Source organism: Dermacentor variabilis, chromosome 1, assembly GCF_050947875.1.
Source record: "Dermacentor variabilis isolate Ectoservices chromosome 1, ASM5094787v1, whole genome shotgun sequence".
NCBI classification, from domain to species: domain Eukaryota; kingdom Metazoa; phylum Arthropoda; class Arachnida; order Ixodida; family Ixodidae; genus Dermacentor; species Dermacentor variabilis.
The window spans coordinates 198,749,173-198,774,151 of record NC_134568.1 but is presented as its reverse complement, the minus strand read 5'-3'; the positions used below and the strand labels follow the sequence as shown (position 1 = coordinate 198,774,151).

Sequence of the window (24,979 nt, the reverse complement as noted above, 5' to 3'; positions counted from 1 at the left end):
TTTATAAAGTTGATCTTATTGTTAGATTATTTTAAGTGTACAGTTATCGACCTTGGCCAGGATAGAAGTGCGCGAAAACTCTGCATTCCACCTACTCATTGGCTGCACTTTTCACAATCTAGATATCTTTTCCCCCGCTAATGTCCCTCACCAGATAATGACCTCTAAAACGTGTATTAAGGAGTCAAGTTTAATGTGTGTCAACCGCAGCCATAGATTCATATTCTGTTCGCATTATCAGACATGAGGAACTATCAGACATTGCCTGGGATATTATCGGCCTTAGTGAGATTAGAAGAACTGGTGAGGCTTACACACTGCTAAATGATGGCCATGTCATCTGTTATAGAGGTTTCCCTGGTAAGAGGCAATACGAGGTAGGATTCATAATCCATAAGGACATAGCCAGCAACGTTGACGAATTCTACAGCATTAACGAGAGGGTAGCAGTAGTCGTAATCAAACTTAATAAGAGGTATAGACTAAAGGTATAGTGCAAGCCTATGCTCCAACATCCAGTCACGACGATGAGGAAGTAGATCAGTTTTATGAAGATGTTGAATTAGCGATAAGAAAAGTGCAAACTAGGGTATATATTAGTAATGCGTGACTTCAATGCAAAAGTGGGCTTTGCATTGAAGTCACGCAGGCGGGTGAACAGGCAATTGGGAACTACGGTGTCGATTCTAGAAACGCTAGAAGTGAGATGCTGGTAGAATTCGCAGAACGGAATAAGCTGAGAATAATAAACATATTTTTCAGGAAACGTAGCAACAGAAAGTGGACCTGGAAAAGCCCTAATGGTGAGACAAGAAATGAAATTGATTTCATACTTTCTGCCGATCCCAGCATAGTGCAGGATGTTCAAGTAATAGGTAGGGTAAAGTGCAGTGATCATAGGTTAGTGAGGGCTGGGATTCACCTCAATTTGTACAGAGAAAGAGTAAAATTGGTCAATAAAAAACAGGTCAACTTAGAGGCAGTAAGGGTAAAAGCAGACAAATTTAGGCTGGTACTTGCAAACAAATATGCAGCCTTAGAACAGAGAGATGATGATTATGATTATGATGATGATGATGATGATGATGATTACATAGAGGTAATGAATGAAACCGTAACGAGGCTAGATTCAGAGGCAGCAATTGAAGTGGGAGGCAAGGCACCAAGGCAACCAGTAGGCAAGCTCTCCCAAGTAACAAAGGACCTAATAAAGAAACGACAAAGAATGAAAGTGTCCAACTCAAGAAATAAGATAGAATTCGCGGAACTGTCAAAACTGATCAATAAAACGAAAATAAGTGATATTCGAAATTATAACGTGAGAAAGAGTGACGAAGCCGTAAAAAATGGGCGCAGCCTCAAATCAGTGAGAAGAAAACTTGGCATAGGACAAACCAAGATGTATGCACTGAAAGATAAGCAGGGTAATATCATCAGCAATCTCGAAGGTATAATAAAAGCAGCGGAAGAATTCTATACTGACATGTACAGTGCCCAGAGGACTCAGGAGTACTCTATTCGAAACAATAATGAACAGTATACAGAAACTCCTCCTATAAATAGAGATGAGGTCAGAAGTGCCTTGCAAGGCATGAAACGGGGGAAAGCAGTCGATTTAATCAAAGATGGAGGAGAGATAATGCTAGGAAAACTGGCGGCTTTCTATACGAAGTGTCTATCGACTGCAAGGGTCCCAGAAAACTGGAAGAATGCAAACATTATACTAATCCACAAAAAGGGAGACGTTAAAGAACTGAAAAATTATAGGCCTATTAGCGTACTTCCACTATTATATAAAATAGTTACCAAAATAATTTCCAATAGAATAAGGCCAACGCTGGACTTACACTGCACCCACAAGACGCTTCAGTCAGGTGAAACGATAAATGTTAGTTCACAAGCTTTCATGTCAAAGTAAGGCTGCTGTCAGCATCTGGAATGCTAGTTTTGTCTGAGGGTGGCGACCTCGTACGTGTAAACCGCAGTGCAGCTGTTACTAACCCGACGTAAGAGCTGCCGTGAACGCTCAAATGGAAATCGTTTGTGCTGTGCCTCCGTATATAGTTTCGGTAGCCATATTAAGTGCGTTTCCGAGGAGTTCTTTGGTTGTTGGCTGATTGTTCTTCGGTGTAATGTCGCAACCAACTTTGGGGGATCGGTCAAGAAAGTGGCAGTAGTATAGGGGTCAAAAATTAAAATTAGAAAAAAATTGGTGAGTAAATGTTGAAACCAAATAAGCTGCATTCTTTATGCGAAAGCGTAAAATGGCTCATTGAGAGAAAAAGCCGGCGTCCGGGCTCCTGTAGCGGCGAAACGGCACCCAAATTCCCATTCCCAGCAGAGCGGGCGAAAGGGAACACCTGCTGCTGCAGTTGCGCGCCAGGTGTTGCGTGAGGGAAGAGGGCATCGCCGCAACGCCACGGCATCCTCGCTCTCGCTCTCGAAAGCCTGTGTTATCCGCGGGTTCTTTGTCCGCCCAAGCTCTCGCCTGCGTTCTAACTGCGCCTCGGTTGAGGCCAAATCAAAACGTGCCAAGCGTTTCAACGCACTCGCCCTCCCGCGAGCAGTTCATAAATTGAAGGACATCTCAGCGGCGTTCAAGTGGGCATTAATGCCTTCGCATTCACTACTCATATAAGAAGTGCTTAGGTGTCCTCGGATTTTTTTAAGATCATGATTTAGCCCATTCAGGCGGGAAGTAAATAATGATGACTAAATGAATATTACTGCGACAATTTAAAATTGGGGAAGGGGCAAAACTTAGCAGGTAATTGTTGTCTCGCTCAGGATATCGAATATGGCACCACAAACGTCCGCCTCTGGCTCCAAGGCGGTAGCACCAGGCGAGAGGACCACCGGGAAGAGTCAAGCTCAGGCTAAGCTTTCTAAAGAGATCCTCCAAAGCTACGTTTTAAAGGCGAAGCTTTCTCAGCGAACCTTCCCTGGCCGTGGCTGCTACTGTCTTGCCGTATAAGCATAGGCGCGTACCTTGCGCCGTACAGCACGTGCGCGCCGGACCACGCACGTTATTCGCGCGAGAGCATGTGTGCGCGCGCGCCAGTTTCCATCGGGCCAGGGTTACGGTGCTCATAGACCATACGGTCTTGGGAATGGGACGGGAAAAAGTAATGGCCAACACTATAGCACTGTCTTTGGCGTCGCACTTCTCTCAGTATATTCTCTCAGTCCTCACCGGGTTCTTTCCTCGAGAAGCGTAATCTTGGTCCACGTGACGTCACTGCGTCGACGCCACACAGTGTGCATCCGCGAGAGCTGCTGTTTGCATTTCAGCTTGAATTGTGACGGGTGTACAGCTCGTAAACATAAACATGGCATCATGTTAAAGTTACGGTGAATAAGCATAAGCATTGCATGCTATTACTCGTTGAATAGATTCTAATAACGACGATTGGGGTGCGCATCGCATTTAGTTTTATGACTTTATAGGAGCGCGGACACCAATTTTAAGAGGCTAAATTGGCTATAGCGTAAGCTTTAGATGATTTCGAGGAATGCTTTCACGAAGTATGACATTCACGAAGTATGACATTCACGAAGCATGACTGACAGCAGACGGCTAAAACGTAATTTATTTCAATTTTGAAGGCTATAAATGAAACGTGGCTCCCTTCTTCGGACTCATCGCGACAGCCGTCATGAAAACGCCATTATTAAGAACAAAATAGTGTGACGTTATATACGCTGATGCGACGACATTCTGAGAGCGACTGCAGGTGTGTTTCCGGAAACACGGCCGGGAGACGCAAGTACGTGCGCGCCTCCTGCCTAAGAAACAAACGTGGGCGCAAGTGTGAAATTCGACAGGCGACAGATGAGTCGGTCGTGTATTTGCATGGCGTTAACGGGAATGAACTCAGACATGCAAAAGTGCATTCGTTCCCTGAAACCAGAAGTCAGTGGCCCTCATATGAATCATAAGGCATGACGTGTGCGCAGAACATCGGCGGCGCGAAGCTGCGGTATACGCCTTAAGCGCACGAGCTGTCAGTTCCAGAATCATATTTCGATAGGGTCCAGGAACTGAGCTGGATTTGACACAAAGGAAGCGTTGTTACGTGGAGCTGTTTGCGTGGATTGTTTGCTTTAGTTTTAATTGCTACAGTTTACTACTCTTGCTTCGATGCCTATATAAAGACTACCCAAAAGCTTGCTGGTCAGAAATAGTTGATTTGGTCTGGTGTCAATAATTTCCTAGAACTATGATTGTTCTTCGTAGCATTTATCTCAGTTTTCCACGAATGGAAAAGCACTGGCGTATTATTGCGACTAATACTCGCGTATATATATTTAGAGCTCTCCGGCCGTTATTTGAAAACCATGCGGGCATTTTGGTGGGAAAGCGTGTGCCTGTTAAGCGCATTTCTTCGGGTATGCGCTCATTGATAAGAAATCTTCACCGTGCTAACGTGTCACATTACTCGGCCCATTGTGGTGACTGGGTACATATGACTGGAGTCAGGGATTTGAGCCTGCCGTGAAGAGGAAAACTTCGAATTCGCGCGACCTGATGACGTGTGATATGCAGCACACGCTTGTTTCGCTTGCGTCGATGTCTTATTCTGTGTCCTACACAACTAAATTAGTAACATTTTTAATGCGAACGCGTTACATGCCCTATTACGCGAAAATCGTCGGCGACGGCGTGACCGACAGATGGTACCAAAAATGGCCAACGGCGTAAAGAGTAAAAACACGTGACGAAAATGCTCGGATCAACGTCACATTTCTCAGGGAGGTTCCTGTGAACGAAGTAAATTAATGCCTTTGAAAAGAAAACAAAACAAGAGAAAGACAGAACTGTGGCAACTGAGTGCAAATCGACATAAACTTAAGGGGGAAAGGGACTATAGGTTAGCGTTCGTCCTGTCCCTTCCTCCCCTTATATTTATGTCGATTTGCGCTAAGTGGTCCGTAATGCAGTATATGAAGCGACTAGCGCAGCAACAAGTATTACCAAATCAATTGTTTGCGACCAGCTATCCTTTGCCTATAGCGCTGCAAGTCACAGTGAACCAATAAAAAAAAAAATGCCGCTTAACACCGCTTCCGCGTGATTGATCTAGCTTATACGTTTTTGGGGGGCTGCGAAAGAGAAAGTGAGAGAGAGAGAGATATGCGGAAATGTCATCGCGTGCGTTCACATTCTACATGCGATGGCTGTATACGTCCGCTCATATAATGCATAATTAATGTCAGGGCCACTGGCTCGGTCTGGGCAGAAGAACGTGAGGAGTATTCAGAAATATAGTTATCATGATCGGTCCTCTTGAGCATTTTTTCGAGTTCAGACTCTGCAATGACATGGACTTTACGCTTGAATTAAATTTTAGAGCGGCTATCTCCACAGATGCCAGTACGCGCAAATTACAGATTGTCAGCACATTTTAGCGTTCGGCATTAATATAATGTCTTAAGAGTTAAAAGCGTAGATTAGCACAAATGTGCGCAACGAAATGCGATAAGTTTTACATTAAATTTGATTTTCAAGAAAAAATACAACTAGAAGCCTAGAAGTGAGCGCCAAAATTTCTGACGCCGCGCGGTCGGTCGATAGCATTGTTTTGCGTATAGAAATCTTTTTTTCTAAGGAAACTATGTTTAGTTTTGCGTTTCTGTGATCATGCATGTTATGCTAAATATAAAATTTTTGCCCAAGTTACAGTTATTTTCCTAGATTTTTCAGTGTTTGCGTGTTTGTGTGTGCAATCGTGTGTGTGGACGTACGTGTGGGCGCGCGCATAGAGATCCCATATAAAAAGCCCCCTATGTTGCCATTGTTCTTACGTGATTATTGTATGGGAGTTATGGAGAATATAGCTAGTTTTAGTAAGGCATTTGAAAAAAAAACTACTCGTCTTTGCTATTGGAAGTGATGTTTCTTTCTGACGTATATATGGTATACGTAATATATATATATATATCGGAAAAGATTAAAGCCGCGCCCCTGGAGGCGACGTTCCGCTTACGTCACCCAGCAGCGGGCATCCAACGCTCTGCGACAGCGACGAGCACGAAACCGCAGCGCGCTGGCTGCCCGCTGCTGGGTGACGTAAGCGGAACGTGGCGTCGAGTGGCGCAGCTTTGCGCGATTGCTGCAGGCTCCCAGTTTCGGTTTCGCGCGCTCTGATAGCCGAATTTCGTCGTGCCACAGTCCCGCCGGTAATCGCGTTTTTGCAGATCCAGAAGCGTATATGGCTGGTACGGGAGAGCTCGCTTCAATTTCCCGTTTACGATGATCCCGCTGAAACTAAATGGTAAGATGTTCGTGAATAATTTGTTTTTGTTAATCAACGACTAATTACGTCGTATCACCCGCCACCCCGTGGTCGCCACCACTGACGGCATGTCTCCCGAAGGAACCGTTCATTTATTTAAAAACGGCCATTTTCAAATATTATTTAAAGTCTGCGTAGGAACACCTGGTATAATGATTACATACATATAGTGGTGGCGCTGGCCAACTGTCCCAGGGTTAGTTCTAGTAGTAACACATAAGTACCCCAGAATGTGGATGAGAAAACGGCGTCGCGGTAGCTCAATTGGTAGAGCATCGCACGCGTAATGCGACGATGTGGGATCATTCCCTAGCTGCGGCAAGTTGTTTTTTTCATCCACTTCCAATTCCATTAATTTATCAGTTCTTTAATTCAGTGAGGAAGTACAAGTAGTAGACCGGCAAGTTGGGCTAGTCGGTGGATGTTCATCTGTTAATAAGGGGACTTACTGCGCTGTAAATACACGGGCAACAGAAGTAGAAGTGGACAGGATTGCGCGCGTCCTGTCCACTTCTACTTCTGTTGTCCGTGTATTTACAGCGCAGTAACCCCCCTTATTGCAAGGAGTACAAGTAGTTTTCCCTGTGTTGTCCTTGGTGCCTTTGTTCGTTGGCTTCTTATGATATGACTAATAAAAATCGGGCCCCTCGGTTAACCCCCTTTCCTCTCGTTCATATATATACCAGCAGTGTCCGGGCTTCAAAGTGAGCATAGCGTATTTTGTTGCCAATAGAAAAGCACAATCTGCGTTTTATTGACTACCACACCACAAAGAGTTCCTTATTTTAAGACTTGCGTTTTAATTATGCTTCTGCTTTTATTATCTATTTCGTTGTTTCTTTGCATTAATCGTCGTTGTAATGTGCTATTACGACAGTTTGGTACTTAGGTGTCGATTGGTGCGTCTGGAAATTTATGAATAACTAATAGGACCATTAAGCGCTTTTCATGTTGGCTCCAAAATGAAAGCAGAACAAGCACAAGTCAGATCAACTAACTTCCTTTAAGACATAACAGAATTTGAAAAATAACTACAAATTCGAAGGATCTCCAACTGAAAGACACAACTGATGAAGAAATTTTGATACGTGAAATGGGCTAAAAAAGCCATTACGCATGCATGTATCATGGTTTTTCTGAGATATTCTGTGATTCCTCTTCCGGCATCTCAGAATCAAAAAGAAAGAAAATGCTACATATTTACACGGCACATATGTCCTCTCTGGCATTGAAATAAATAGTGACTCTAACGCTGAAAATAATTTTTGGGACATTTTTAAAAAATAAAATACATGGCGGCAGCTCGTCAAGCAACGTGCAAAAATGTCCGCAAATAAACTGGGTATTTTCATGATTTCTGGGGCCAAATCAGCCCTGAAATAATACCAGGGTGTTTGTTTACTGCTTATTAGCCTACTGAATTATTTTCATCGAAAACTATATTCTGGCGATAATGTATCATCTATGATACGTCATGCAGTTATGGGTGTTTTGTGGAGGAGAGCAGAAATTTGCCTTCTCGCAAAAGAACAAATTTGGTGACAAAATACAATGTTTCTACTGGTTATACGGTATTTTAGCACCATTATTGGGGATGAATATAGGCCACAAAATGAAAGCTCTAGCAGGGTTTACGATAAAGATAGCATGGGGCCTACCATGGATGTATCAAGAGCTGCTAACAACAGCAGCAAGAAATAACTCTCACAGGACGACCAAAATCAAGAAGGGGGCTGACAGATGGAGTAGTACACTGGGGCATAAAAGTTGCAAACAGGGATAACGTGCCTCATAAAGGCTCGCCAGCCTTTCTGAGGCACCTTATTCCTGTTTGAAACTTTTTATCTCACAGGAAGAGGAAGTTGGTTTTCTTTCGGCTTGCGTCAACTCCAAAAGACTACAAAACCAAATATTGACATAAAATCAAGGTCTGTAAATGGTCTGGTCTAGATATTGAAGCTATCGATTAGTCAATCAAACATGACTTCATAAAATTAAGAAACTGGTACTACTTGCAGCTGCGATAAATACACTTCATTTTTGAACCAATGTTTCAAGTTTTTTCGATAATCATGATATTTTTTGGCAAGTTTTTTTGCAATTCGAATGTCTTTATACAAGGTGATAATACAAACCCATAAACTGCATCGTGTATCATATATGAAACGCGACAACTTTGGCTCATGAAGTCGCAACCATGCGTTTCTTTGGAAAATTGAAGCTTGTTTAGGCATATGCAGCCTAAAAAAAAGCTCGTCTAATTTTTTTTCACAGGCAGATAAAAATTCATGCAGTAAGGGGTTAACCATTACACTTATGGTATACGGAAAGACAAAAGATAGTTTTTGTATAACGACGCACTTACCTTTTTATCTCTGAGCAGGCTGTCAACTTCTGGAATTGTCCAACATTTACGAGTGCTTGCCTTTTTCCGGGATGCTTTGCGTCCCTGCAAATATATGACAATACTTAAATGATATTGCGCGACATAAAAACGACACGGACGTGAAAGCAGACGACACACCAAGCGCTCTCATATGACAATAGTTGGAAGAAGTTAGAGCGCAAGTTGAAAAGATTGAATAACACTGGCACTATATACGTAGTCTGTCTGGAGAATTCGCGAGCTTCTTGAAATTACGCGCTATCCGTAAGTTGAGTCTGGTTGCGTAGTGCACACAACTCTGTCAACAAGTTCTGTGTAGTGTCCACCGTAAGGTTGCTGTAATGTACATTCGTTTGTTCTGTCACGTCTACCTGCGTAAACACGTGATGGCTACCTCTCCGCCTTTCCTATCGTTAAAATAGCTCTTCGCAGGCCGAAATGAGCTAGACAGGCGAAAAAAGAAATTTTGCGACATTCTGCGCGAAATTCGGAAAACATTTCAGAGACACGCTTGAGCTCCTACCAGATTGATTTGAAGATTCATCATTAGGAGAGAGCCTACAACACACAAATGGTGGAAACGCTTTATGAAAGCCCGTACTTGTCTTTGAAGGGGATACACGCAAAGAAAGATCACCGATGCAGGAACTTTAGTCGTAGTCCTGGAGCAAGTAACGTATACATTGATTCATTTCAATAGACGCTGGAGCCGGTGAACGAGCTGAAAACGTTATATAAAAATATGTACTACGAGGATCTGACCAATATATATATATATATATATATATATATGCAAGGGTTGCTCAATAAAGATCGAGACTGATGATCTGAAAACTTTTATATCTGGAAATGATTCATCGGCCATTTTACCCTTTCGATGTGCACCCCAGTAAGTGAAATGCACGCGTCCCGCCGTTTCTACCAAGCCTAGATAACATGAGTCATCTTTTGTCACCTTCTTATAACTCGCCTCCAGTGTCTTAACTACGCCTTGTTCGATGTCTTGTTCCCTGTCGCAGCAATTTCCTTCTTTAAAAAAAAAAAACATATTTTTTTTTTTGTCATTCCCAGAAGCACCGCAACGATCCTCTTACCCATCGTACAGTCCAGATGTGTGTACTGTCTGACTTCTTTGTGTACCTCACGGTTAAATTCTGGGGTTTTGCGTGCCATAACCACGGTTTGATCATGAGGCACGCCGTAGTGGGGACTCCGGATCAATTCTCACCACCTGGGGCTCTTTAACGTGCACGCGATGCACGGTACACGGGCGATTTTGCATTTCAGCCCCATCTGGATCCAGCCCATGGTCTGGATTCGATCCCGCGCCCTCGGGCTTAGTAGCACAACGCCGTAGCCACTGCGCCACCACGGCGGGTGTGTACCTCACGGGAAAAAAGGGGAATTGCTTGCATACACGGCTGCAAGTGAGTCAATGCTTCTGGAACGATCTAAGTCGGATTAAAATTTAGTTAAAAACGCAATCAACCGGGATGAGAGTTGTGTGCAGGGCAGGACATTGAAACAAAACGTTAGTTAGGAGGAAAATCGTCACTATGGCACAAAAAGCAAGGTCCTGTCGAATGGGAACGTCGTGCTTACTGTTTATTTTTCGATGCTGAAGGTAGGACTTGTTTCGATAAGGGAAGACAGCAAAACGAAATGCTGCCTGGAGGTAGTGAAACGAATCCGACAAGGAATGAAGAAGAAAAGATAGGATGTATGTCGAGAACAGTGGTGGATGCTCCATCATGACAAAACGTACTTAGCCCGCACGTCGTGCGGCTCCTGAAATTAAGATCCTGTCCTAAAGATCGCCGTTTCGAATCCGTCGACGCCATTGTGGAAATATTGCTGGCGGAGCTATGCAGCATTCCGGAAGAAGCGTTCCAGGAAGCGCTCCTCATTTGACAGAATTGCAGGCGGAATGGGAAATGGAGCACTTCAGAAGCGTCAAATTGATTAGTAGGTAAAGGTAAGCAATTTGTATTCACAGAGTTCGCGTACTTTGTTCACAGCTGCATTAGCTGGCTAGAAAGAAATCATGCTGGTCCCACAAACTGTGTGAATGGATGTAAACAAATGTTTGGCAAACGGAAGTCGTAACGGCGCATCTCGATAAGAGACGCGCAACGGACTTGGGCTACAACGAACGCGTCCTGCAAATTGTCAGCCAAAGCAGCGGAGAATGCCTAAACGTCCTCCTCGCCCGACGGAACAGCGGGCAAGGAGAACATCTATAGACGACCGCACGCCAAGTTTCATCCTAGACGCCAGCGCTCGTTTCTCCCCTGGCGGAACGATTTCATCTCCAACGGGTGTAGGTTTCCGCCGCCGCTTCCCTTAGCGGTCGTGCCCGCGTTCAGTTCGCGCTGCGCGCGAAACGTCTCTTGTTTGCGACGGCGCCTCTTCGGATGACCGGAAATTATTATTGCGTTGTTTACTGTCACGACAGCAATGTAAACACGAAAGGGTTGATGCCACCAGTGAAATTCTGCCGATTCACAAGAAAATGGTACGAAAAAAGCAGACGACAGACATGGATTACTGCGGTGCGCCGAGTGAAGTAAACAACTGGCAAACGAAGCGAGCGCGTTCATTAATCACTCCTGAGTGTATGACGGTTTTTATATGTAACCCACATGAATTTAATAATTACTCGGTACATAATTCTTTTATTCATATAAAAACTTTGAGTTGTTCGACGAGCGCTTGTCCTGTCTTCTTTCTCGTGTTTCGTTTGTGTGTGCGCTGCCAAAAAATGGAAACCACTTCTGTTGTATGCGCTAGCAGTGGCCGAAGTTCACGCGTGCCGAGAAATTGAATACATGCACGATGCATTGAACATGACCGGAGTTCATTCCTGCTTCACCACTGCATCGCTCGATCGACTTACTGGACGATACACGCCCGCGTCTTGGTCGCGACGGCATTGCTGAAGCAGGAATGATTACTAATACTTTCAACTTCCGTCTCTTGGGCACTGTTAAAAAATGGCCAAGCTGTCTACATTGCTGCCTCTATTCCATATTGTAGGGGACATACTAGTTAAAGTTGTGTGCGCATGTCGTACTTGTGCTATGCAGCGATATATTTTTTTATTTCCGCACAGTGTCGATGGAAGTCCGTTGTCGCCATCAGAGACAACACGGATTTGTAGCAAACATTGTGAGACACTGCAAAAATGACTTTAGCTCGTGTGTGCCGCATCGTATGTGCTGACGATTTTTCCAGCGGCACATACGATGTCGTTTACAATTACCTGCTCAGCGTCACTTACACGGTTAAACAGACGCTGCCCTTTTGCAGCCATAAAAATAATTGTCAATCGTACCGATCTTCTTAAAGGCAAATAGAAGCGTGTACAGTCTGTTTCACACTTAGGGGAAAACTCGGAACGTATTGCATCGCGATGCGGCAAGCAATGGAGTCGTGCGGTGGCAGCAGCTCGAGCAGGCGCAGACGTTCGAGGGGCGGAGTCGTGATCTGCGTCGTCTGCTACGGCGGCGCGCGCTGGCCGCATTGTCGGGGAGCGGGCTACTGTCAGGGGCAGTGCACCGATTTCATCGGTACTGCGGGAGCTGAGCTTATATTCTTTACTAAACGTTGTGCGAAGCCAAACTCCGAGCCTTCATTGGCGATAATGGAGTTCCACAAACTTCTTTTGTCAGCATGCTTCGTTTGTTCTTTCGAAAGGCCGGGGTACTGAGCGCGTGCACGTATATTTCTTCACTCTGTGTGCTACCGTAATAAGCAGTGACAAGACGCACCAAGATGTGCGCGCAACGTGCTCAGTCTTTGTTTGACTCGAAAGCAAAACAAAGCCCTCAACAATGATAACTATGGGGGTCGAACACGATGAAACAAATGGATACGATTAAAGGAATGTTTTAGGTTAAGACAATGAGCCGGAAGTGATTTTTCTCGACAATCATTCACTACACCAGGCAGACCCTGCCCGCCGGCGGTGAATCGGACACGTCACGCTCGGAACCTTAGTTAGTATCTCGTCATGTCCCCAGCGGCAGCGATGACAGCGCTCATCCTGGAAGGCAGTGAAGTGTAGAATGACTTGATCAGGGATGTCTTCATTCGCAACACGTCTCAGTCGCTGACAATGGTGGATCGAAGCCTATCCTCGGGGGCGACTGATAGAGGGGATGTTGCGCCAATGATACTTTCAACGAGCCCCAGACATTTTAAATGATGTTGGCGCGCGGGGATTCAGGCGGCCACTACAAGAGAGTGACTGCGCGCTCTTCCGGCAGTTCTTGCACAACAGTAGCAGTGTGGATCGGCGACCTGTCGCGTCAGAATATACAGTCGCCTTCCATAAACGGGCCGTCAAGAGTGTATAGAATCAGTACGTCGTCTATGACTGCCCTGCACCTTTCAGCGATGAACTTACCTTCGAGGCGTATCAGTGGGCGTCGCACAACGCTTAGTAAAGAATACCGGCTCATTTCACGCAGTAACCATGAGATCGGCGCCCTGCAACTGACAGTAGAACGCTTCCCGACAATGCGGCCAGCGCGCGCCGCCGTAGCAGACGACGCCGTTCAAGACCCCGCCCCTCGAGCAGCTGCGCGAGCTGCTGCCGCCGCCTGACTCAAGCGCTCGCCGCATCGCGATGCAACGCGCTCCTAGTTCACTAAATGTGAAACAGACTGTAAATCGCCCTTCGAATGAAATGTCCACGCGCACACACGTAGGCACACACCGCGCGCGGCACGAAACGTGCCCAAACACGCGCAGTGCCGGAGGCAGTCAAGGCGGTGCGAACGAGAGATGGGAGAGGGGTACCACCCGCTATTAGAATTTTGCTTCGCATGCGGCGCTCTCAACGCCGGCGCAGCAGCGCCGCTCTCGGTGCCGTTCTTGTCCATAGGTAGGGGAAACGCGACACGGCGCCGCCGCAGACCACGGCATCTAAACTATGTCTAAACCTTCGGAGGCCACAGAACTCACGCGCACGCGTGGCGCGCGTGCCAGTCGCCACAATGAGGTACTTCGCGTTGGCGCGAGATAAGCATGTGCGTACCGTTGTGGCCTAATGGTTAGAGTAACGGGAAGTCATGCCGGGAGACTGCAGATGCTCGATTCCCACTGGCGCTGAGCCAAGCTCCCGCAAGGGCTGCAGAAGATAGCGCCTACCTTTCCTTTTCACATCGGACTACTCTCTCTTTCTCTCGATCCCCACCATAGAACACGTAATTATATTTTTTTTGTGTAAGCTATCCGGCACTTAGGAAAAAAAAAAAAGAAACGTGCTAGCAAACGGTGCAGCTAATACACACTATGTTTGCGCCTGCTTTGCTTCGGTTGCTCGCCCAGCATAGGCTGTTCAGCTGACAACTGTGTCAACGTCAAGACGTTTTAGATTCACTCTGCCCGAGACTGTTGTATACATAACAGTATGACGCACCTAAGTAAATTGCTCACTGAAAGATTTATAGTGTAGGACTGATCGAGTTTTATCGAATTAAACGCAAACGCCGGTATTAGTGCATGTCTAACTTCCTACGCCCCAGGATTTCCAATCGGTTTAACAGAAGCATGAAGGTCTGCTGTACTCACCTCCACCTGTGTGCTATAGAATGTCGGGAGGTCATCTGTTTCCTTTGGCGCTGATTCCAAGGGTTGCGAAGCAATCTCTCGGGCTGTGGGATCCTCGTCTGCGTTAACTATGTTGGCAACACACAAAAAACTTGTCTTTTCCTCTTGGCCAGCTTTCTCGCCTGCGCAAGTTGAAGTTTTGGTCGAACTTGTGGCTGCACGGGGCATCGCTTGAAAGTGATCGTGGCGGTTGAAAGTGATCCTTTGTTGGTCGTTTGTTTTGTAAATCGACAAGCTGCCCGTGCTGTGCTTGGTTGCTGGGGACGGACGTGGCTCTGTTACTTTGCGTCGGTCAAAAGTGATTCTTTGCTGGCCGCTTGTCTTGTTCAGCGACAGGCTCTCTGTGCTCTGTTTTATTGCTGGAGACGGACCTGGCTGTACTGCTGGTTGGCCGAGCTTAAGCAACTCAGGGTGCCTCGTGGTCTGCACATTTTGATATCGTCTCCCATCGTTGTCGAACGTTGGCGTGTTCCTTGCCGTAGAAAGAGCTCCGTCCCACATACCTTTGAGCATAGTGGAGAATGCTTTCTGTGCTGGTTGATCTATTTTGGCTGGTGTTGGAAGCATACTGCCTGAGGATAGAGAAGTTGTACGTTGTGAGAAGCCATGAATATTCTGTGAGGTAGCAGTTGACCCGTCCCACATTTTTCCAAGTTGCGTGGATGTGTCCCCTGCTAGTTGCGCTGCTAATTGGTTGGTTATTCCACCTGTTTCGTTTCCAGGAGTTTTACCGCGTGAGGCATCGTTAATGTTCTGTGCGGGAGTGGTTAAACTGTCCCACTTTTCTCCAAATTGCGCAGACGTTTTCTGCGGTTGCTGTGCGACCTTTGTGTGGCCTAAATGTCCAGGCATTGCGTTTTTAGTAGCCCCGCCGCTTGAGGAATCATAAATATTGAGTGTGGGAGCACCTTTGCTTGCTCCGAGTTGCGTAGAAGCCTGTTGGGGTTGATGTATGATCTTCACTTGGTTTGTGAGTTTACTTCCCGCTTCTTCAGGACTTTCACCTTCAGAAAAACCATGACTCTTGTGCACAGTAACAGTAGCGCTGCATGACTGTTGTCCTTGCAGAGTCTGCTGTGACCTTGCGGTAACTGGAAAGGCCACCGTTTGTGTCTTATAGCTTGTCGGGTCTGTACAGGTAGCTCGGGGAGCCCTGGGTTCACCATGTGGCACCTCTTTCACCGCAGGTATTTCGTTATTTACTTTCTGCACCACAGGAAACTCGCAAGAATTCAGCCATTCTACCACAGCAGGGAATGCGGTTGCCGTCGCTCGCTGGTACGCTTGAGGGCTCGCTAATGTGTTGCCCAATCGCTCACGGCTGCAACCAGGAGCATCTAGTGGACGTGCGCTGGCGCTTGCGTCGATGCGACTGTCGTGGATGCGGCTTGGCTTTGGTCCAAAACATGGTTTCATCTTGGTCGAACTACAGTAATTGCTCTGTTCCATCCTCTCAGCCTCCTCATCACTCTCCGGCACTATTTCCACGTCGCCGATGAAGACTGTCACCGGCTTTGCTTCAAAGGATACTTTCGGCCTGTAGGGCACTTGTGCAGATGTTGGCCTCGGTGTCCAGCTTACTTTGTCGATTTCAGTCTAGCAGAAAGAGAAAAAAAACGTAATACAAATTAAAAAAAAGTGCTTGTGAAGTATTAACTAAGGTTCTGTACATTCTACGCTCATTTATTATAGCAAACACTGTTTATGGGAGTCTATGTCAATTTACGGACTTTCCGAGATTAAAAATTCAATTTTTATGATATCTGGAAGTTATAAAGGAATAATATTCATGAAAGGACACCTGAAAGAATACTGAACACAATTTCAATCATTCGGAATTTCTAAAATATTTCGTCGTACAACGGTTCGGCGCGACTGCGACTTATCAAATGCCCGGCTGCATGCACGCAACATTATTAGCCGTAATTACAACCTTCATTACAGCTGGTTGTAATCAAAGCAAGCATACTCTCCCCGTTGGTGTCTGTGCACCGTTTCTTGCAGCGTGCGGCAGATCGTTGGAACGCCTCGTGGTGCCTTAATGCAACATCGCGATGGCATCGATGTGCCCTATGTAATGCCTCACGACCGGAAATGAGATACACACGCGCGCGTACTCCAGTCCAGCAGTGGGCCTCATAAGCCCTTATCTGTACAAATGTATTGTACAGGCGAGGCGTGAGGCGACTTCCTCTGCACTCGGAAGTCGCCTCACGCCCTAATCTCGCCAAATATCATGTATCTGGCATTCTATACTTGCACGAGCAGCGCGCAGGGGAAGCCAATCGTACGAATGCGCGATGTGTTTTGCTCCTTCGTAGAGTAACTTCAGACTCGGGACTTCAAGTGTCGTGTTTGATTACAGAGACAACGTGGTGGTAATCAAATGAGCGCAGCGGTTTTACGGCAGCCACCGATTTGCCGTCACTGTATCCCATCACTCCAGTCCCCCGGCTCAGTTTTATTTATTTATTTATTTATTTATTTATTTATTTATTTATTTATTAGTACCTCAAAGGCCCCATTGAAGGGGTATTACATGAGGTGGTGGATTTTCAGCAGTACATTCCTTCTATGAACGATCTGAATGACGATGAGTCGATCTGATCAACGATGGCGTTTGGCAGGTCATTCCAGTCCCTTGCTTTATGAACGAAAAATGATGACAGATGCGCAGAAGTGCGGGCAGGGGGGAGGGTAGACGGCCTTCCCGTGGTTTGTGCGATTGGAAATGCGATGGGCGGGGCTGATAATGGAGTTCAGAGATGGATGATAAAATAATTTATGAAACAGTTTGGAAATTTTTCGGCGGTTCGCTTAAATTGTGAGATGAGCATTACGTTTTAGTTCAGTTACACTTACATGACAGGAATAGGCGGAGAAAATGAAACGAGCTGAGCGATTTTGTACAGATTCAAGGGTAGTGGAGAGGTCCCAGATCGCGCATGCATATTCTAATTTGGGATGGATAAGTGTTAAGTAATCAAGGGATTTCACTGATGGGGACGCTAGTCGCAGGGTTCGTCGAAAGTAACCAAGGACGCGATTTGCCTCGTTAGTAACCTGTGATCTATGAAAAGACCAATTTAGATCAGGTGTCAAATGGATGCCTAAATACTTGTAAGCTGATACTGAAGCGATTTCTGCATTCCCGATTAAATACCTTGAAGATGGTTGTGAGTGACGTCGGTGGAATGATAGCAGAAATGTTTTTTTTTTCACATTTAAGGACATTAGCCAGGAATTACACCAGGTTAGTACGTGCTGAATGTCAGACTGAAGAAACAAAATGTCATCGGTGTTAGTAATAGACCGGTAGATGACGCAAGCATCAGCGAATATGCGAATGTTAGAACATATGCTAGCGGGCAAATCAATAATATATATGAGAAAAAGAAGGGGGGCCCAAGACGGTGCCCTGAGGTACCCCAGATATAACAGAGGAATAAGAAGATGAACATTTACAGACAAACTGCTGCTGATTAGTGAGAAAGCTGCATATCCAATTAAAAACATGTTCGTTAAGATTGAGACGAGAAAGCTTTAGGAATAGTCGTTTGTGAGGAACTTTGTCAAAAGCTTTTTCAAAATCCAGGAAGAGGGAGTCAATAGGTATGTTAAGGTCAATGCTAGAGTAAGGTCGTTAATAAAAAGGGCTTACTGTGTTTCGCAAGATAAACCTTTCAAAAAGCCATGCTGGTTAGGGTGGAATAAGTTGACGGACACTAGAAATTTTATCATTTGAGAGAAAATTATATGTTCCATTAGTTTAGAAGTGATACATGTGATAGATATTGGTCGATAATTATGGCGAGAAGATGAAAGTCCTTTTTTGTGGACCGGGATGACTTTGCCTATTTTCCAGTCATGGGGTATAATGGCTGATGAAAGGGATTGCTGAAAGATATGAGGCAATATGGTGCTAGTTGCATGTTTTGTATTGTTTTCACAGTTGAGGCAGCCGTCGACCGGATGGATGGATGGATGGATGTTACGAGCGTCCGCTTTGGAACGGGGCGGTGGGCTGCGCCACCGACCTCTTGCTATTACGCTGCCTAATGTTCTGCCTAGGTGAAAAAAGAAAAAAAAAAGGAAAAGAAAAACACGATGAACTCCCACAACCAAATTTTCTGATCCTCTATTGTGAACTTTGCTTTTGTATGTCTCCGTTTTTTGTCGTATCCATACTTTTCTTCCACCAATCTTCCAATCGCCTCTTACTAATCTCTATCGCGGACATGTTTACTTTTCCCCTGCTCTCGCTGAACCCAAGGGCTTCAAGAAGGCCAGTGGTGCCTAAATCGACCGCTGGAGAGATGTCTTCACATTCTAATAAAACATACTCCATAGTTTCCCTAGCTTTACCGCAACAAGCACGTGCTTCTTGTTCCTTCTTATATCTCGCTTTATAGGTGCGTGTTCATAGGCATCCTGATCTCGCTTCGAAAAGTAATGAGCTTCCCTTTGAGTTATCATAAATTGTTTCTTTCCTGATTTCGTTTTTTTTTCCTCTTAAGTAGTTACTCATGGCCGATTTCTTTTGCATTGCCGCCACCCATGAGATTATTTCAGCATCTCTGACTTTCCGCTTGACGTTCTTTGTTGCTGTGTTGCTCACACTACAGGCCGCATGCTTGCTGGTAAGCTTCCTAGTACTTTTCCTCCACTGTGAATCAATGTTTTTCCTGTACAGATACCTCAACACGCTCCCAGCCCATTTACTTCCTTCCATATTATTCAGTCGTTCTTCATAATCAATCTTACTGTGAGCTTCCCTCACTTCAAAACTAGTCCAGCCCATATATCACCCTGCACAGCTTCATTCGTAGTCTTCCCGTGAGCGCCTAATGCGAGGCGTCCCACTGACCTTTGGTTGCCATCGAGTCCTGATTGTACCCCTGATTTCAAGCACGCAACCGCATTTCCAAATGTAAATCCTGGAACCATTGCACCTTTCCACATACCTCAGAGCACCTCGTACCTATTGTATCCCCATAGCGCTCTGTGTTTCATTATGACTGCATTTCTCTTCCCCTTTACTGTTATTGTTTTTTTTCCTGTATTTCCATATATATATTGACTTCGTTTATCCATATACCAAGGTATTTATATTCTTTTATCCGAGATATTTCCTGACCCTGTATTGTCACTGTCTGTTAACTGTTTTCATTGAATATCATAACACCTGATTTTCTCACGCTGAATTTCAAGCATAAATTCTCGCCTTCCTGTCCACAGATTTTAGCGAGACGTTGCAAATCACTTTGCTTGTTAGCTAGCAACAAAGTGTCGTCCGCATAAGATAAACCTAGAAGCTGCTGCTCTACTACTGTACCATCCTGTTTGTACGAAAGATTAAACCCGATATTACTTCCTTCAAGCGCCCTATCCATCCTTACCATGTACATCATAGACAGCAGTGGGGATAAAGGTCACCCCTGCCTCGGTACCTTGTTGATATCAACTTTCTCCTCGCTCCTCATCCTTTCCCATTCAACGCAAACGGTGTTTTCTAGGTAAATCTCTCTCAAAAGCTGTAGATAAGCGTCACCTAAGCCTTCCCCTTCCAGAATATCCCACAAAATGTTGCGGTCTACGCTGTCATAGGCTCCTGCAATGTCTAAAAAGGCCACATATAACGGTCTGCTTTCTACTCTTGATATTTCAATACACTGAGTAAGAACAAATAAGTTATCATCCAGACGCCTACCTGTTCTGAAACCATTCTGAAGTTCTCCCAAAATGCCATTATTCTCTGCCCATGCTTGAAGTTTTAATTTAATTGCCTGCATTTCTAGCCTGTATATTACCGATGTAATGGTCAACGGTCTATACGAGTGAATTCTTTCTCCCCCTTACCTTTATAAATTAAATTCATTCTACTTTGTCGCCAACTATCAGGTATTTGTCTATATTTTAAAGTTTTTTTCACTGCTTTCACCAGAGCTTCCTTATTACTTTTTGGTCCTAGTTCATTAACCAGCCTAACGGGAACCTCGTCTAGCCCTGTGGCTGTGCGCTTAGGAATTTTCTCTTCGGCTTTCTTCCAGTTGAAATTCGTCAGCACCAGCTTCTTTTCCATCTGGTTCTCTTTCATGCTCTTTTTTTCTTCAAATAAAAACTCGTCATTGCCTTGGAAATATTCAGCTGTTACTTTTCGGATGTAATGCCGCTTCCCCTTCCAGTCTGTTTCCATCTTCGTCTAGGATATGTTGCTGTATTGTTGTTGACTTCTTGCCTAATGATTTTATATGGTTCCAAAATACTCTAGGTGCGGCCTTCTTTTTCTCACGCATTTCCGGCAACCAACGTTCACTTTCACCTTTTATCTTTGCTTGCACCAGTATTTGAACCATATACTTTTTCACCCGGTATATTTCCCAACGACTGGCTACTTCATCCTGCGGCAACTGCGCCTTCTTTGCCTGCGCCTTCTTCGTTATTTGTTCAGCGTTCAAATTTGGACTGGCCATTTTGCACTCCTTGCTCTCTTTCCCAACTACATATCCAATCTTGCCAATCTAGGTGCATTACGAAGATCGTGCCCCATTGCCAAGTGTTGCGAAGTGCGCGTCTATTTTTTCTTTCCATTACCTGTAACGTCATTTTAAGTTCGCGGACGAGAGCAAAACATGACGCACAAGAAGAAACCGTGAAAAATAAGCTTCGCATATAGTGTTACGAGTACTATCCTTATTCACGTAGCTTTGTAATGTGTGCATGGAAAAATTTGTGTCTGCCAGAGGCGCCGGCTACTACTCTGCGCCTAAGAGTGAAAAAAGAAATGCGTATAGTAAAGCTACAGAGTCGACAGAAAAAAATCAAAATAAAGAACAGAATATTTGCTTGTAGAGAGTTCATAAACCTTCAACACGTGCTAAAATGAGTACCGGCACCGTCGCCACACAAAACGCACTGTATAAGCAGATGAATAAAAATAATAATAAGGAAGCTAGCTCAGGTAACGAGCTCACAAATGGTGACAAAACACCAATGCCCGTATTATTGATACTCTTAGTTTGTGTTAGTTTTGTCCTTCCTCAGTTGAACACAAAGATACAAGAATAGACTTGAATTCTATAGCGTAGTCTATGCTGCTCTAATGCAACATTACTGCACCGCGTATATCGACGGGAGTGGCCTTTACAGCGCTTATCCTTTCCGTATTGTCAACCTGCGGCTTTCGTGCTTTCCAGGTCATCGAGCACCTGTCTGTCCTCGTTATGAACGCCCAGCGTCTCATTCTCAGTATCAGATTTACGGTTTATAGTTAGGGTTCAGCGTTTTCGGGAAAAAACACGCCGTATTCCCCCCCCCCCCCCCCCCCAACCCTTCAGGAATGGGATTTTAACCGAAAAGCATCAGTGAAAGCAAATGTACCAGAGCCAAAACCGCGATCAGCGCGCAGCTGCAATACACGCGCTCCGATGCAAGGATTCTGGCGAGGTCAACGTCATGTTTAGCCTGCTGCCATAGCGAGCTCAGCATTTTTTCTTTGTGTGTTTGGGTCAGTTTTGCCTGTCGAATGCTCGCAGTTTTCGCGCTGCAGCCACTGCGGTGAACAAGTTCACTAATGGTAACGCGAGCTCGTGTCTACGGAGTCTTCTTCCTTTTGTCTGTATTATTCGTTGTAGTATCCGCATAATGTTATAAATAGTCTAATTTTATTTGTGTTCTAACATCAAATGAACTCTCTCTTAATTACTGCAAGTGACATCGTTGTGTTGCGTTGTGCCCTTGCTAGACTGCTTATGGAAACTGTTATTCTGTGTATTGGCTACAACTACAATCCTTAAGAGCAAAATCTACAATTATACACCACACATCAGCGTCTACAAAATTAGAGAACGAAATGTGCACCGAAAAAAAAAAACGTAAGCTTGACACGAGAAATTATTCACCGAATAAAGTCGGTGAAAGTTCATCTAGTAAAATATACTCACACAAAAAAGACGAACTTTCGGGTGGAGATAAAAGCCAAGAGCGCTATATGCATATTCATAACACAAGTCACATTTTTTACAACTTAAAGGGACACTGCATGCAGCAGGGATAGATGTGATAGACATGTGAGACTACCCCATAGTCACACATGAAATATCGCCATAAATCTCAGTTGCCACATATGTCCCTTGCAAATTTATCTATACGCTGCCATTCTTTCCTTGGCCAACCTCGCCTTAAAAAAAAAAAAAAAAGACTGTGTGCCTAACTACTACACGAGGCTAGGCGCGACAGCCATGATTTTGTATTCACAGCGGATAAGCAGACTTTTACTGTGCTGGTGGCACTCCAATGTGGCCCCTGCGGCGTTTTGTGCAACCAACACACCATATTATACCGAGAGGAGACGCATCTTGGCATACCTCTTTGTGGGGTAATATTGGAGCCTGCGGCCAAGTGTGACTTCCCATGCTTCGAGAGGCACGACCGTCGTCAATCAAACAGCTGTTCGAGACACCGGCACGCAGCGTGTGGAGTTTTCAGGGCCGCCGCATCTAACAGGCCTGTGCGCTGCGGATTGCACCACGACGGCCATGCACATCGCTGGCCGGGCTCCGTAATGCCGACGGTCCTTTCGCGGACTTCCGTGCGTATGTCCGCCTAAGCTTCCCCGCGCAATGGCTCCTTCGCTTTCTCCGATGTCGTACCGTTCCTTTATTGTTATTTGCATGCTCCGTCGTTGCTCGGCGTGTCATGATGCGTCCTGCCAGGAGAGCTGCAGTAAGCGTTACTCAGCGCCACGTCCGCGACCAACTCACTCCGTACAGATAGGGAAGCACGCGATTACATCGATTACGGCTCGCTGTTACTTGCACTCGCCGGTATCTTCTCAGAAATGGACGTGAACACAGCTTTGAGTGCTGTATGCGAGTGCCACACTGTGCAGTATATAGATCTCTTGGACTCCCGCCTCTTTTCACATTGTGCATATTGGTTGTGAGCAATGTGAGAGACAACAGCGAATTCGTATTTGAGGAATGGTTACTCGTGACGTGCATTCGAATTCTAACAATCTGACATTCTAACATATTATGTAACGGGCATCTTTCCCGTTGAACATTTAGTCTCATTGAATAATTTTATGTGGGGCATGCGTATTAATACGGGTATATGGACGAGTGTTGCTCACAGGCAACACACAAGAACGATTGTTTTTTTCTTGCTGAGTTTTGGTATCGAGTACGGAGTTTCTTCCTAAATTTCTTCCGTTAACACTGATTGACAGGCAGCGAGCGTCATTTGTTGGTTTAGAGCTGGGACACAGGACGAGAAAGAAGTATGGCACTCGCTCCCTTTGGAACCACGGTTAGAGGAGATAGACCGATGGAAGATTGGCTGCACTGGTATCACGCACGTACGTGAAGCAAATTCAATGTACAAATATGGTTCGTATATGACGAGAGCTTTCTACAAGTTCCGAATGATGTCATACGTGGCTTCGGGTGAAACCCACTTCCGGTTTTCTGTCTTGTGTTGGCTCCCTATTTCTCAAAACGTTTCCGCAAAGCATTTCCCCGTTTGATTGATTATGCTTATTCTCTGTGTATTTTTCACATTTAGGAGGAAAATGAACACTCTTTTCGGGTACTTATATTTCTCGTTTTCAAAGGGTTAAGCCATGCTACGGCCTTGTGAAAGCAATTAGGGTTCTCCCTTTCATATTACTCGAGGGTGTGCAGATGTCGAACGTATACCTTGACGCGCTGTAAAGATAATTTTAGAGCCCCTGTTCACGCCAAATCGACGCGAGCGGGTCGAGTCAGAGGTTGCATTCACCTAGCCCGACCCCATCACGTTTACACGCGTCTTGCAATGGTGAGGTGGGCGATTTAAACGACCCCTTGCACGCGGACTGCCAGAACTCATTTCGACGCTCGCACGGCGCGACCCGCGTGCGTTTGCACGAACCAGACGACCGCTTTTTGGCTCGACAAGCCGACTCGACCCGACTTTATCGCGTCCTGCTCGCTGGGATGTCCGACAGAAGTGAGTGCTCGTGTACAAGCGTATCGTTCGTGTTCAGCGTGTCTGTGTGTATTCGTGCGAGCGCGTGTTGTGCAGATGTACTTACTGCACAGTACAGCGCACATGTACGGCACACTTTCCCTATACTGTATCGACGCCGCACACATAGCTCCATTTTATCATTGCGTCGTCGCCTCTCTTGCTCTCCCATATACCCCTTACCCCATGCACTGAGTAGAAGATCACAGAGGTAGTAAGTGGTTGTTTATTCAAAATAGCGCAATACACAGCTACACGGCTGCTTGGATTATATTTTATCTTGTTATGGGGATGTGCTTGCTTTGAAGTCATCGCTTTGTGTTCTCGCCCTAATTAATATTTATATGTAGAATGTATGCGCCCCTTATACAGGGTCTTTCAGCTAACTTTAGCCAGAGTTTAAAAATATGCCGATGCACTCTAACACGACGCGACCAAATGCATGTTGCTCACTTTTGTATATAGTGTGTCACGCTGTTTTTTGTATTTTGCTAAATTAGATAATTAGTCAAGATTAATTAAGCAACTTCTGAAGCAACGAAGTTATCCAAAAAATTCCAATTAGAAAGTTGTAGGGCGCTTTGCAAAACGTCCGATTAGACGGTCTCTAACTTTCTATCAAGTATTACTGTATTTCAGCTTATTGCGGTTGCCTGCGAAATAAAAAATAATA

The 24,979-nt window shown here is 45.2% G+C and overlaps 1 protein-coding gene across 1 annotated transcript in view; it reads right to left on the bottom strand.

The window, feature by feature from the left end:
• The window catches only part of LOC142590652 (uncharacterized), a 57,405-nt gene that overhangs the window by 8,675 nt on the left and 23,751 nt on the right, over nucleotides 1-24,979 (bottom strand). Inside the window, exons 6-7 of the mRNA XM_075703034.1 lie at nucleotides 14,260-15,894; nucleotides 8,662-8,745 (exon numbers count right to left, since the gene is read on the bottom strand). Of these exons, the coding sequence (XP_075559149.1) occupies nucleotides 8,662-8,745; nucleotides 14,260-15,894 (1,719 nt within the window). The remainder of the gene's footprint in view (nucleotides 1-8,661; nucleotides 8,746-14,259; nucleotides 15,895-24,979) is intronic.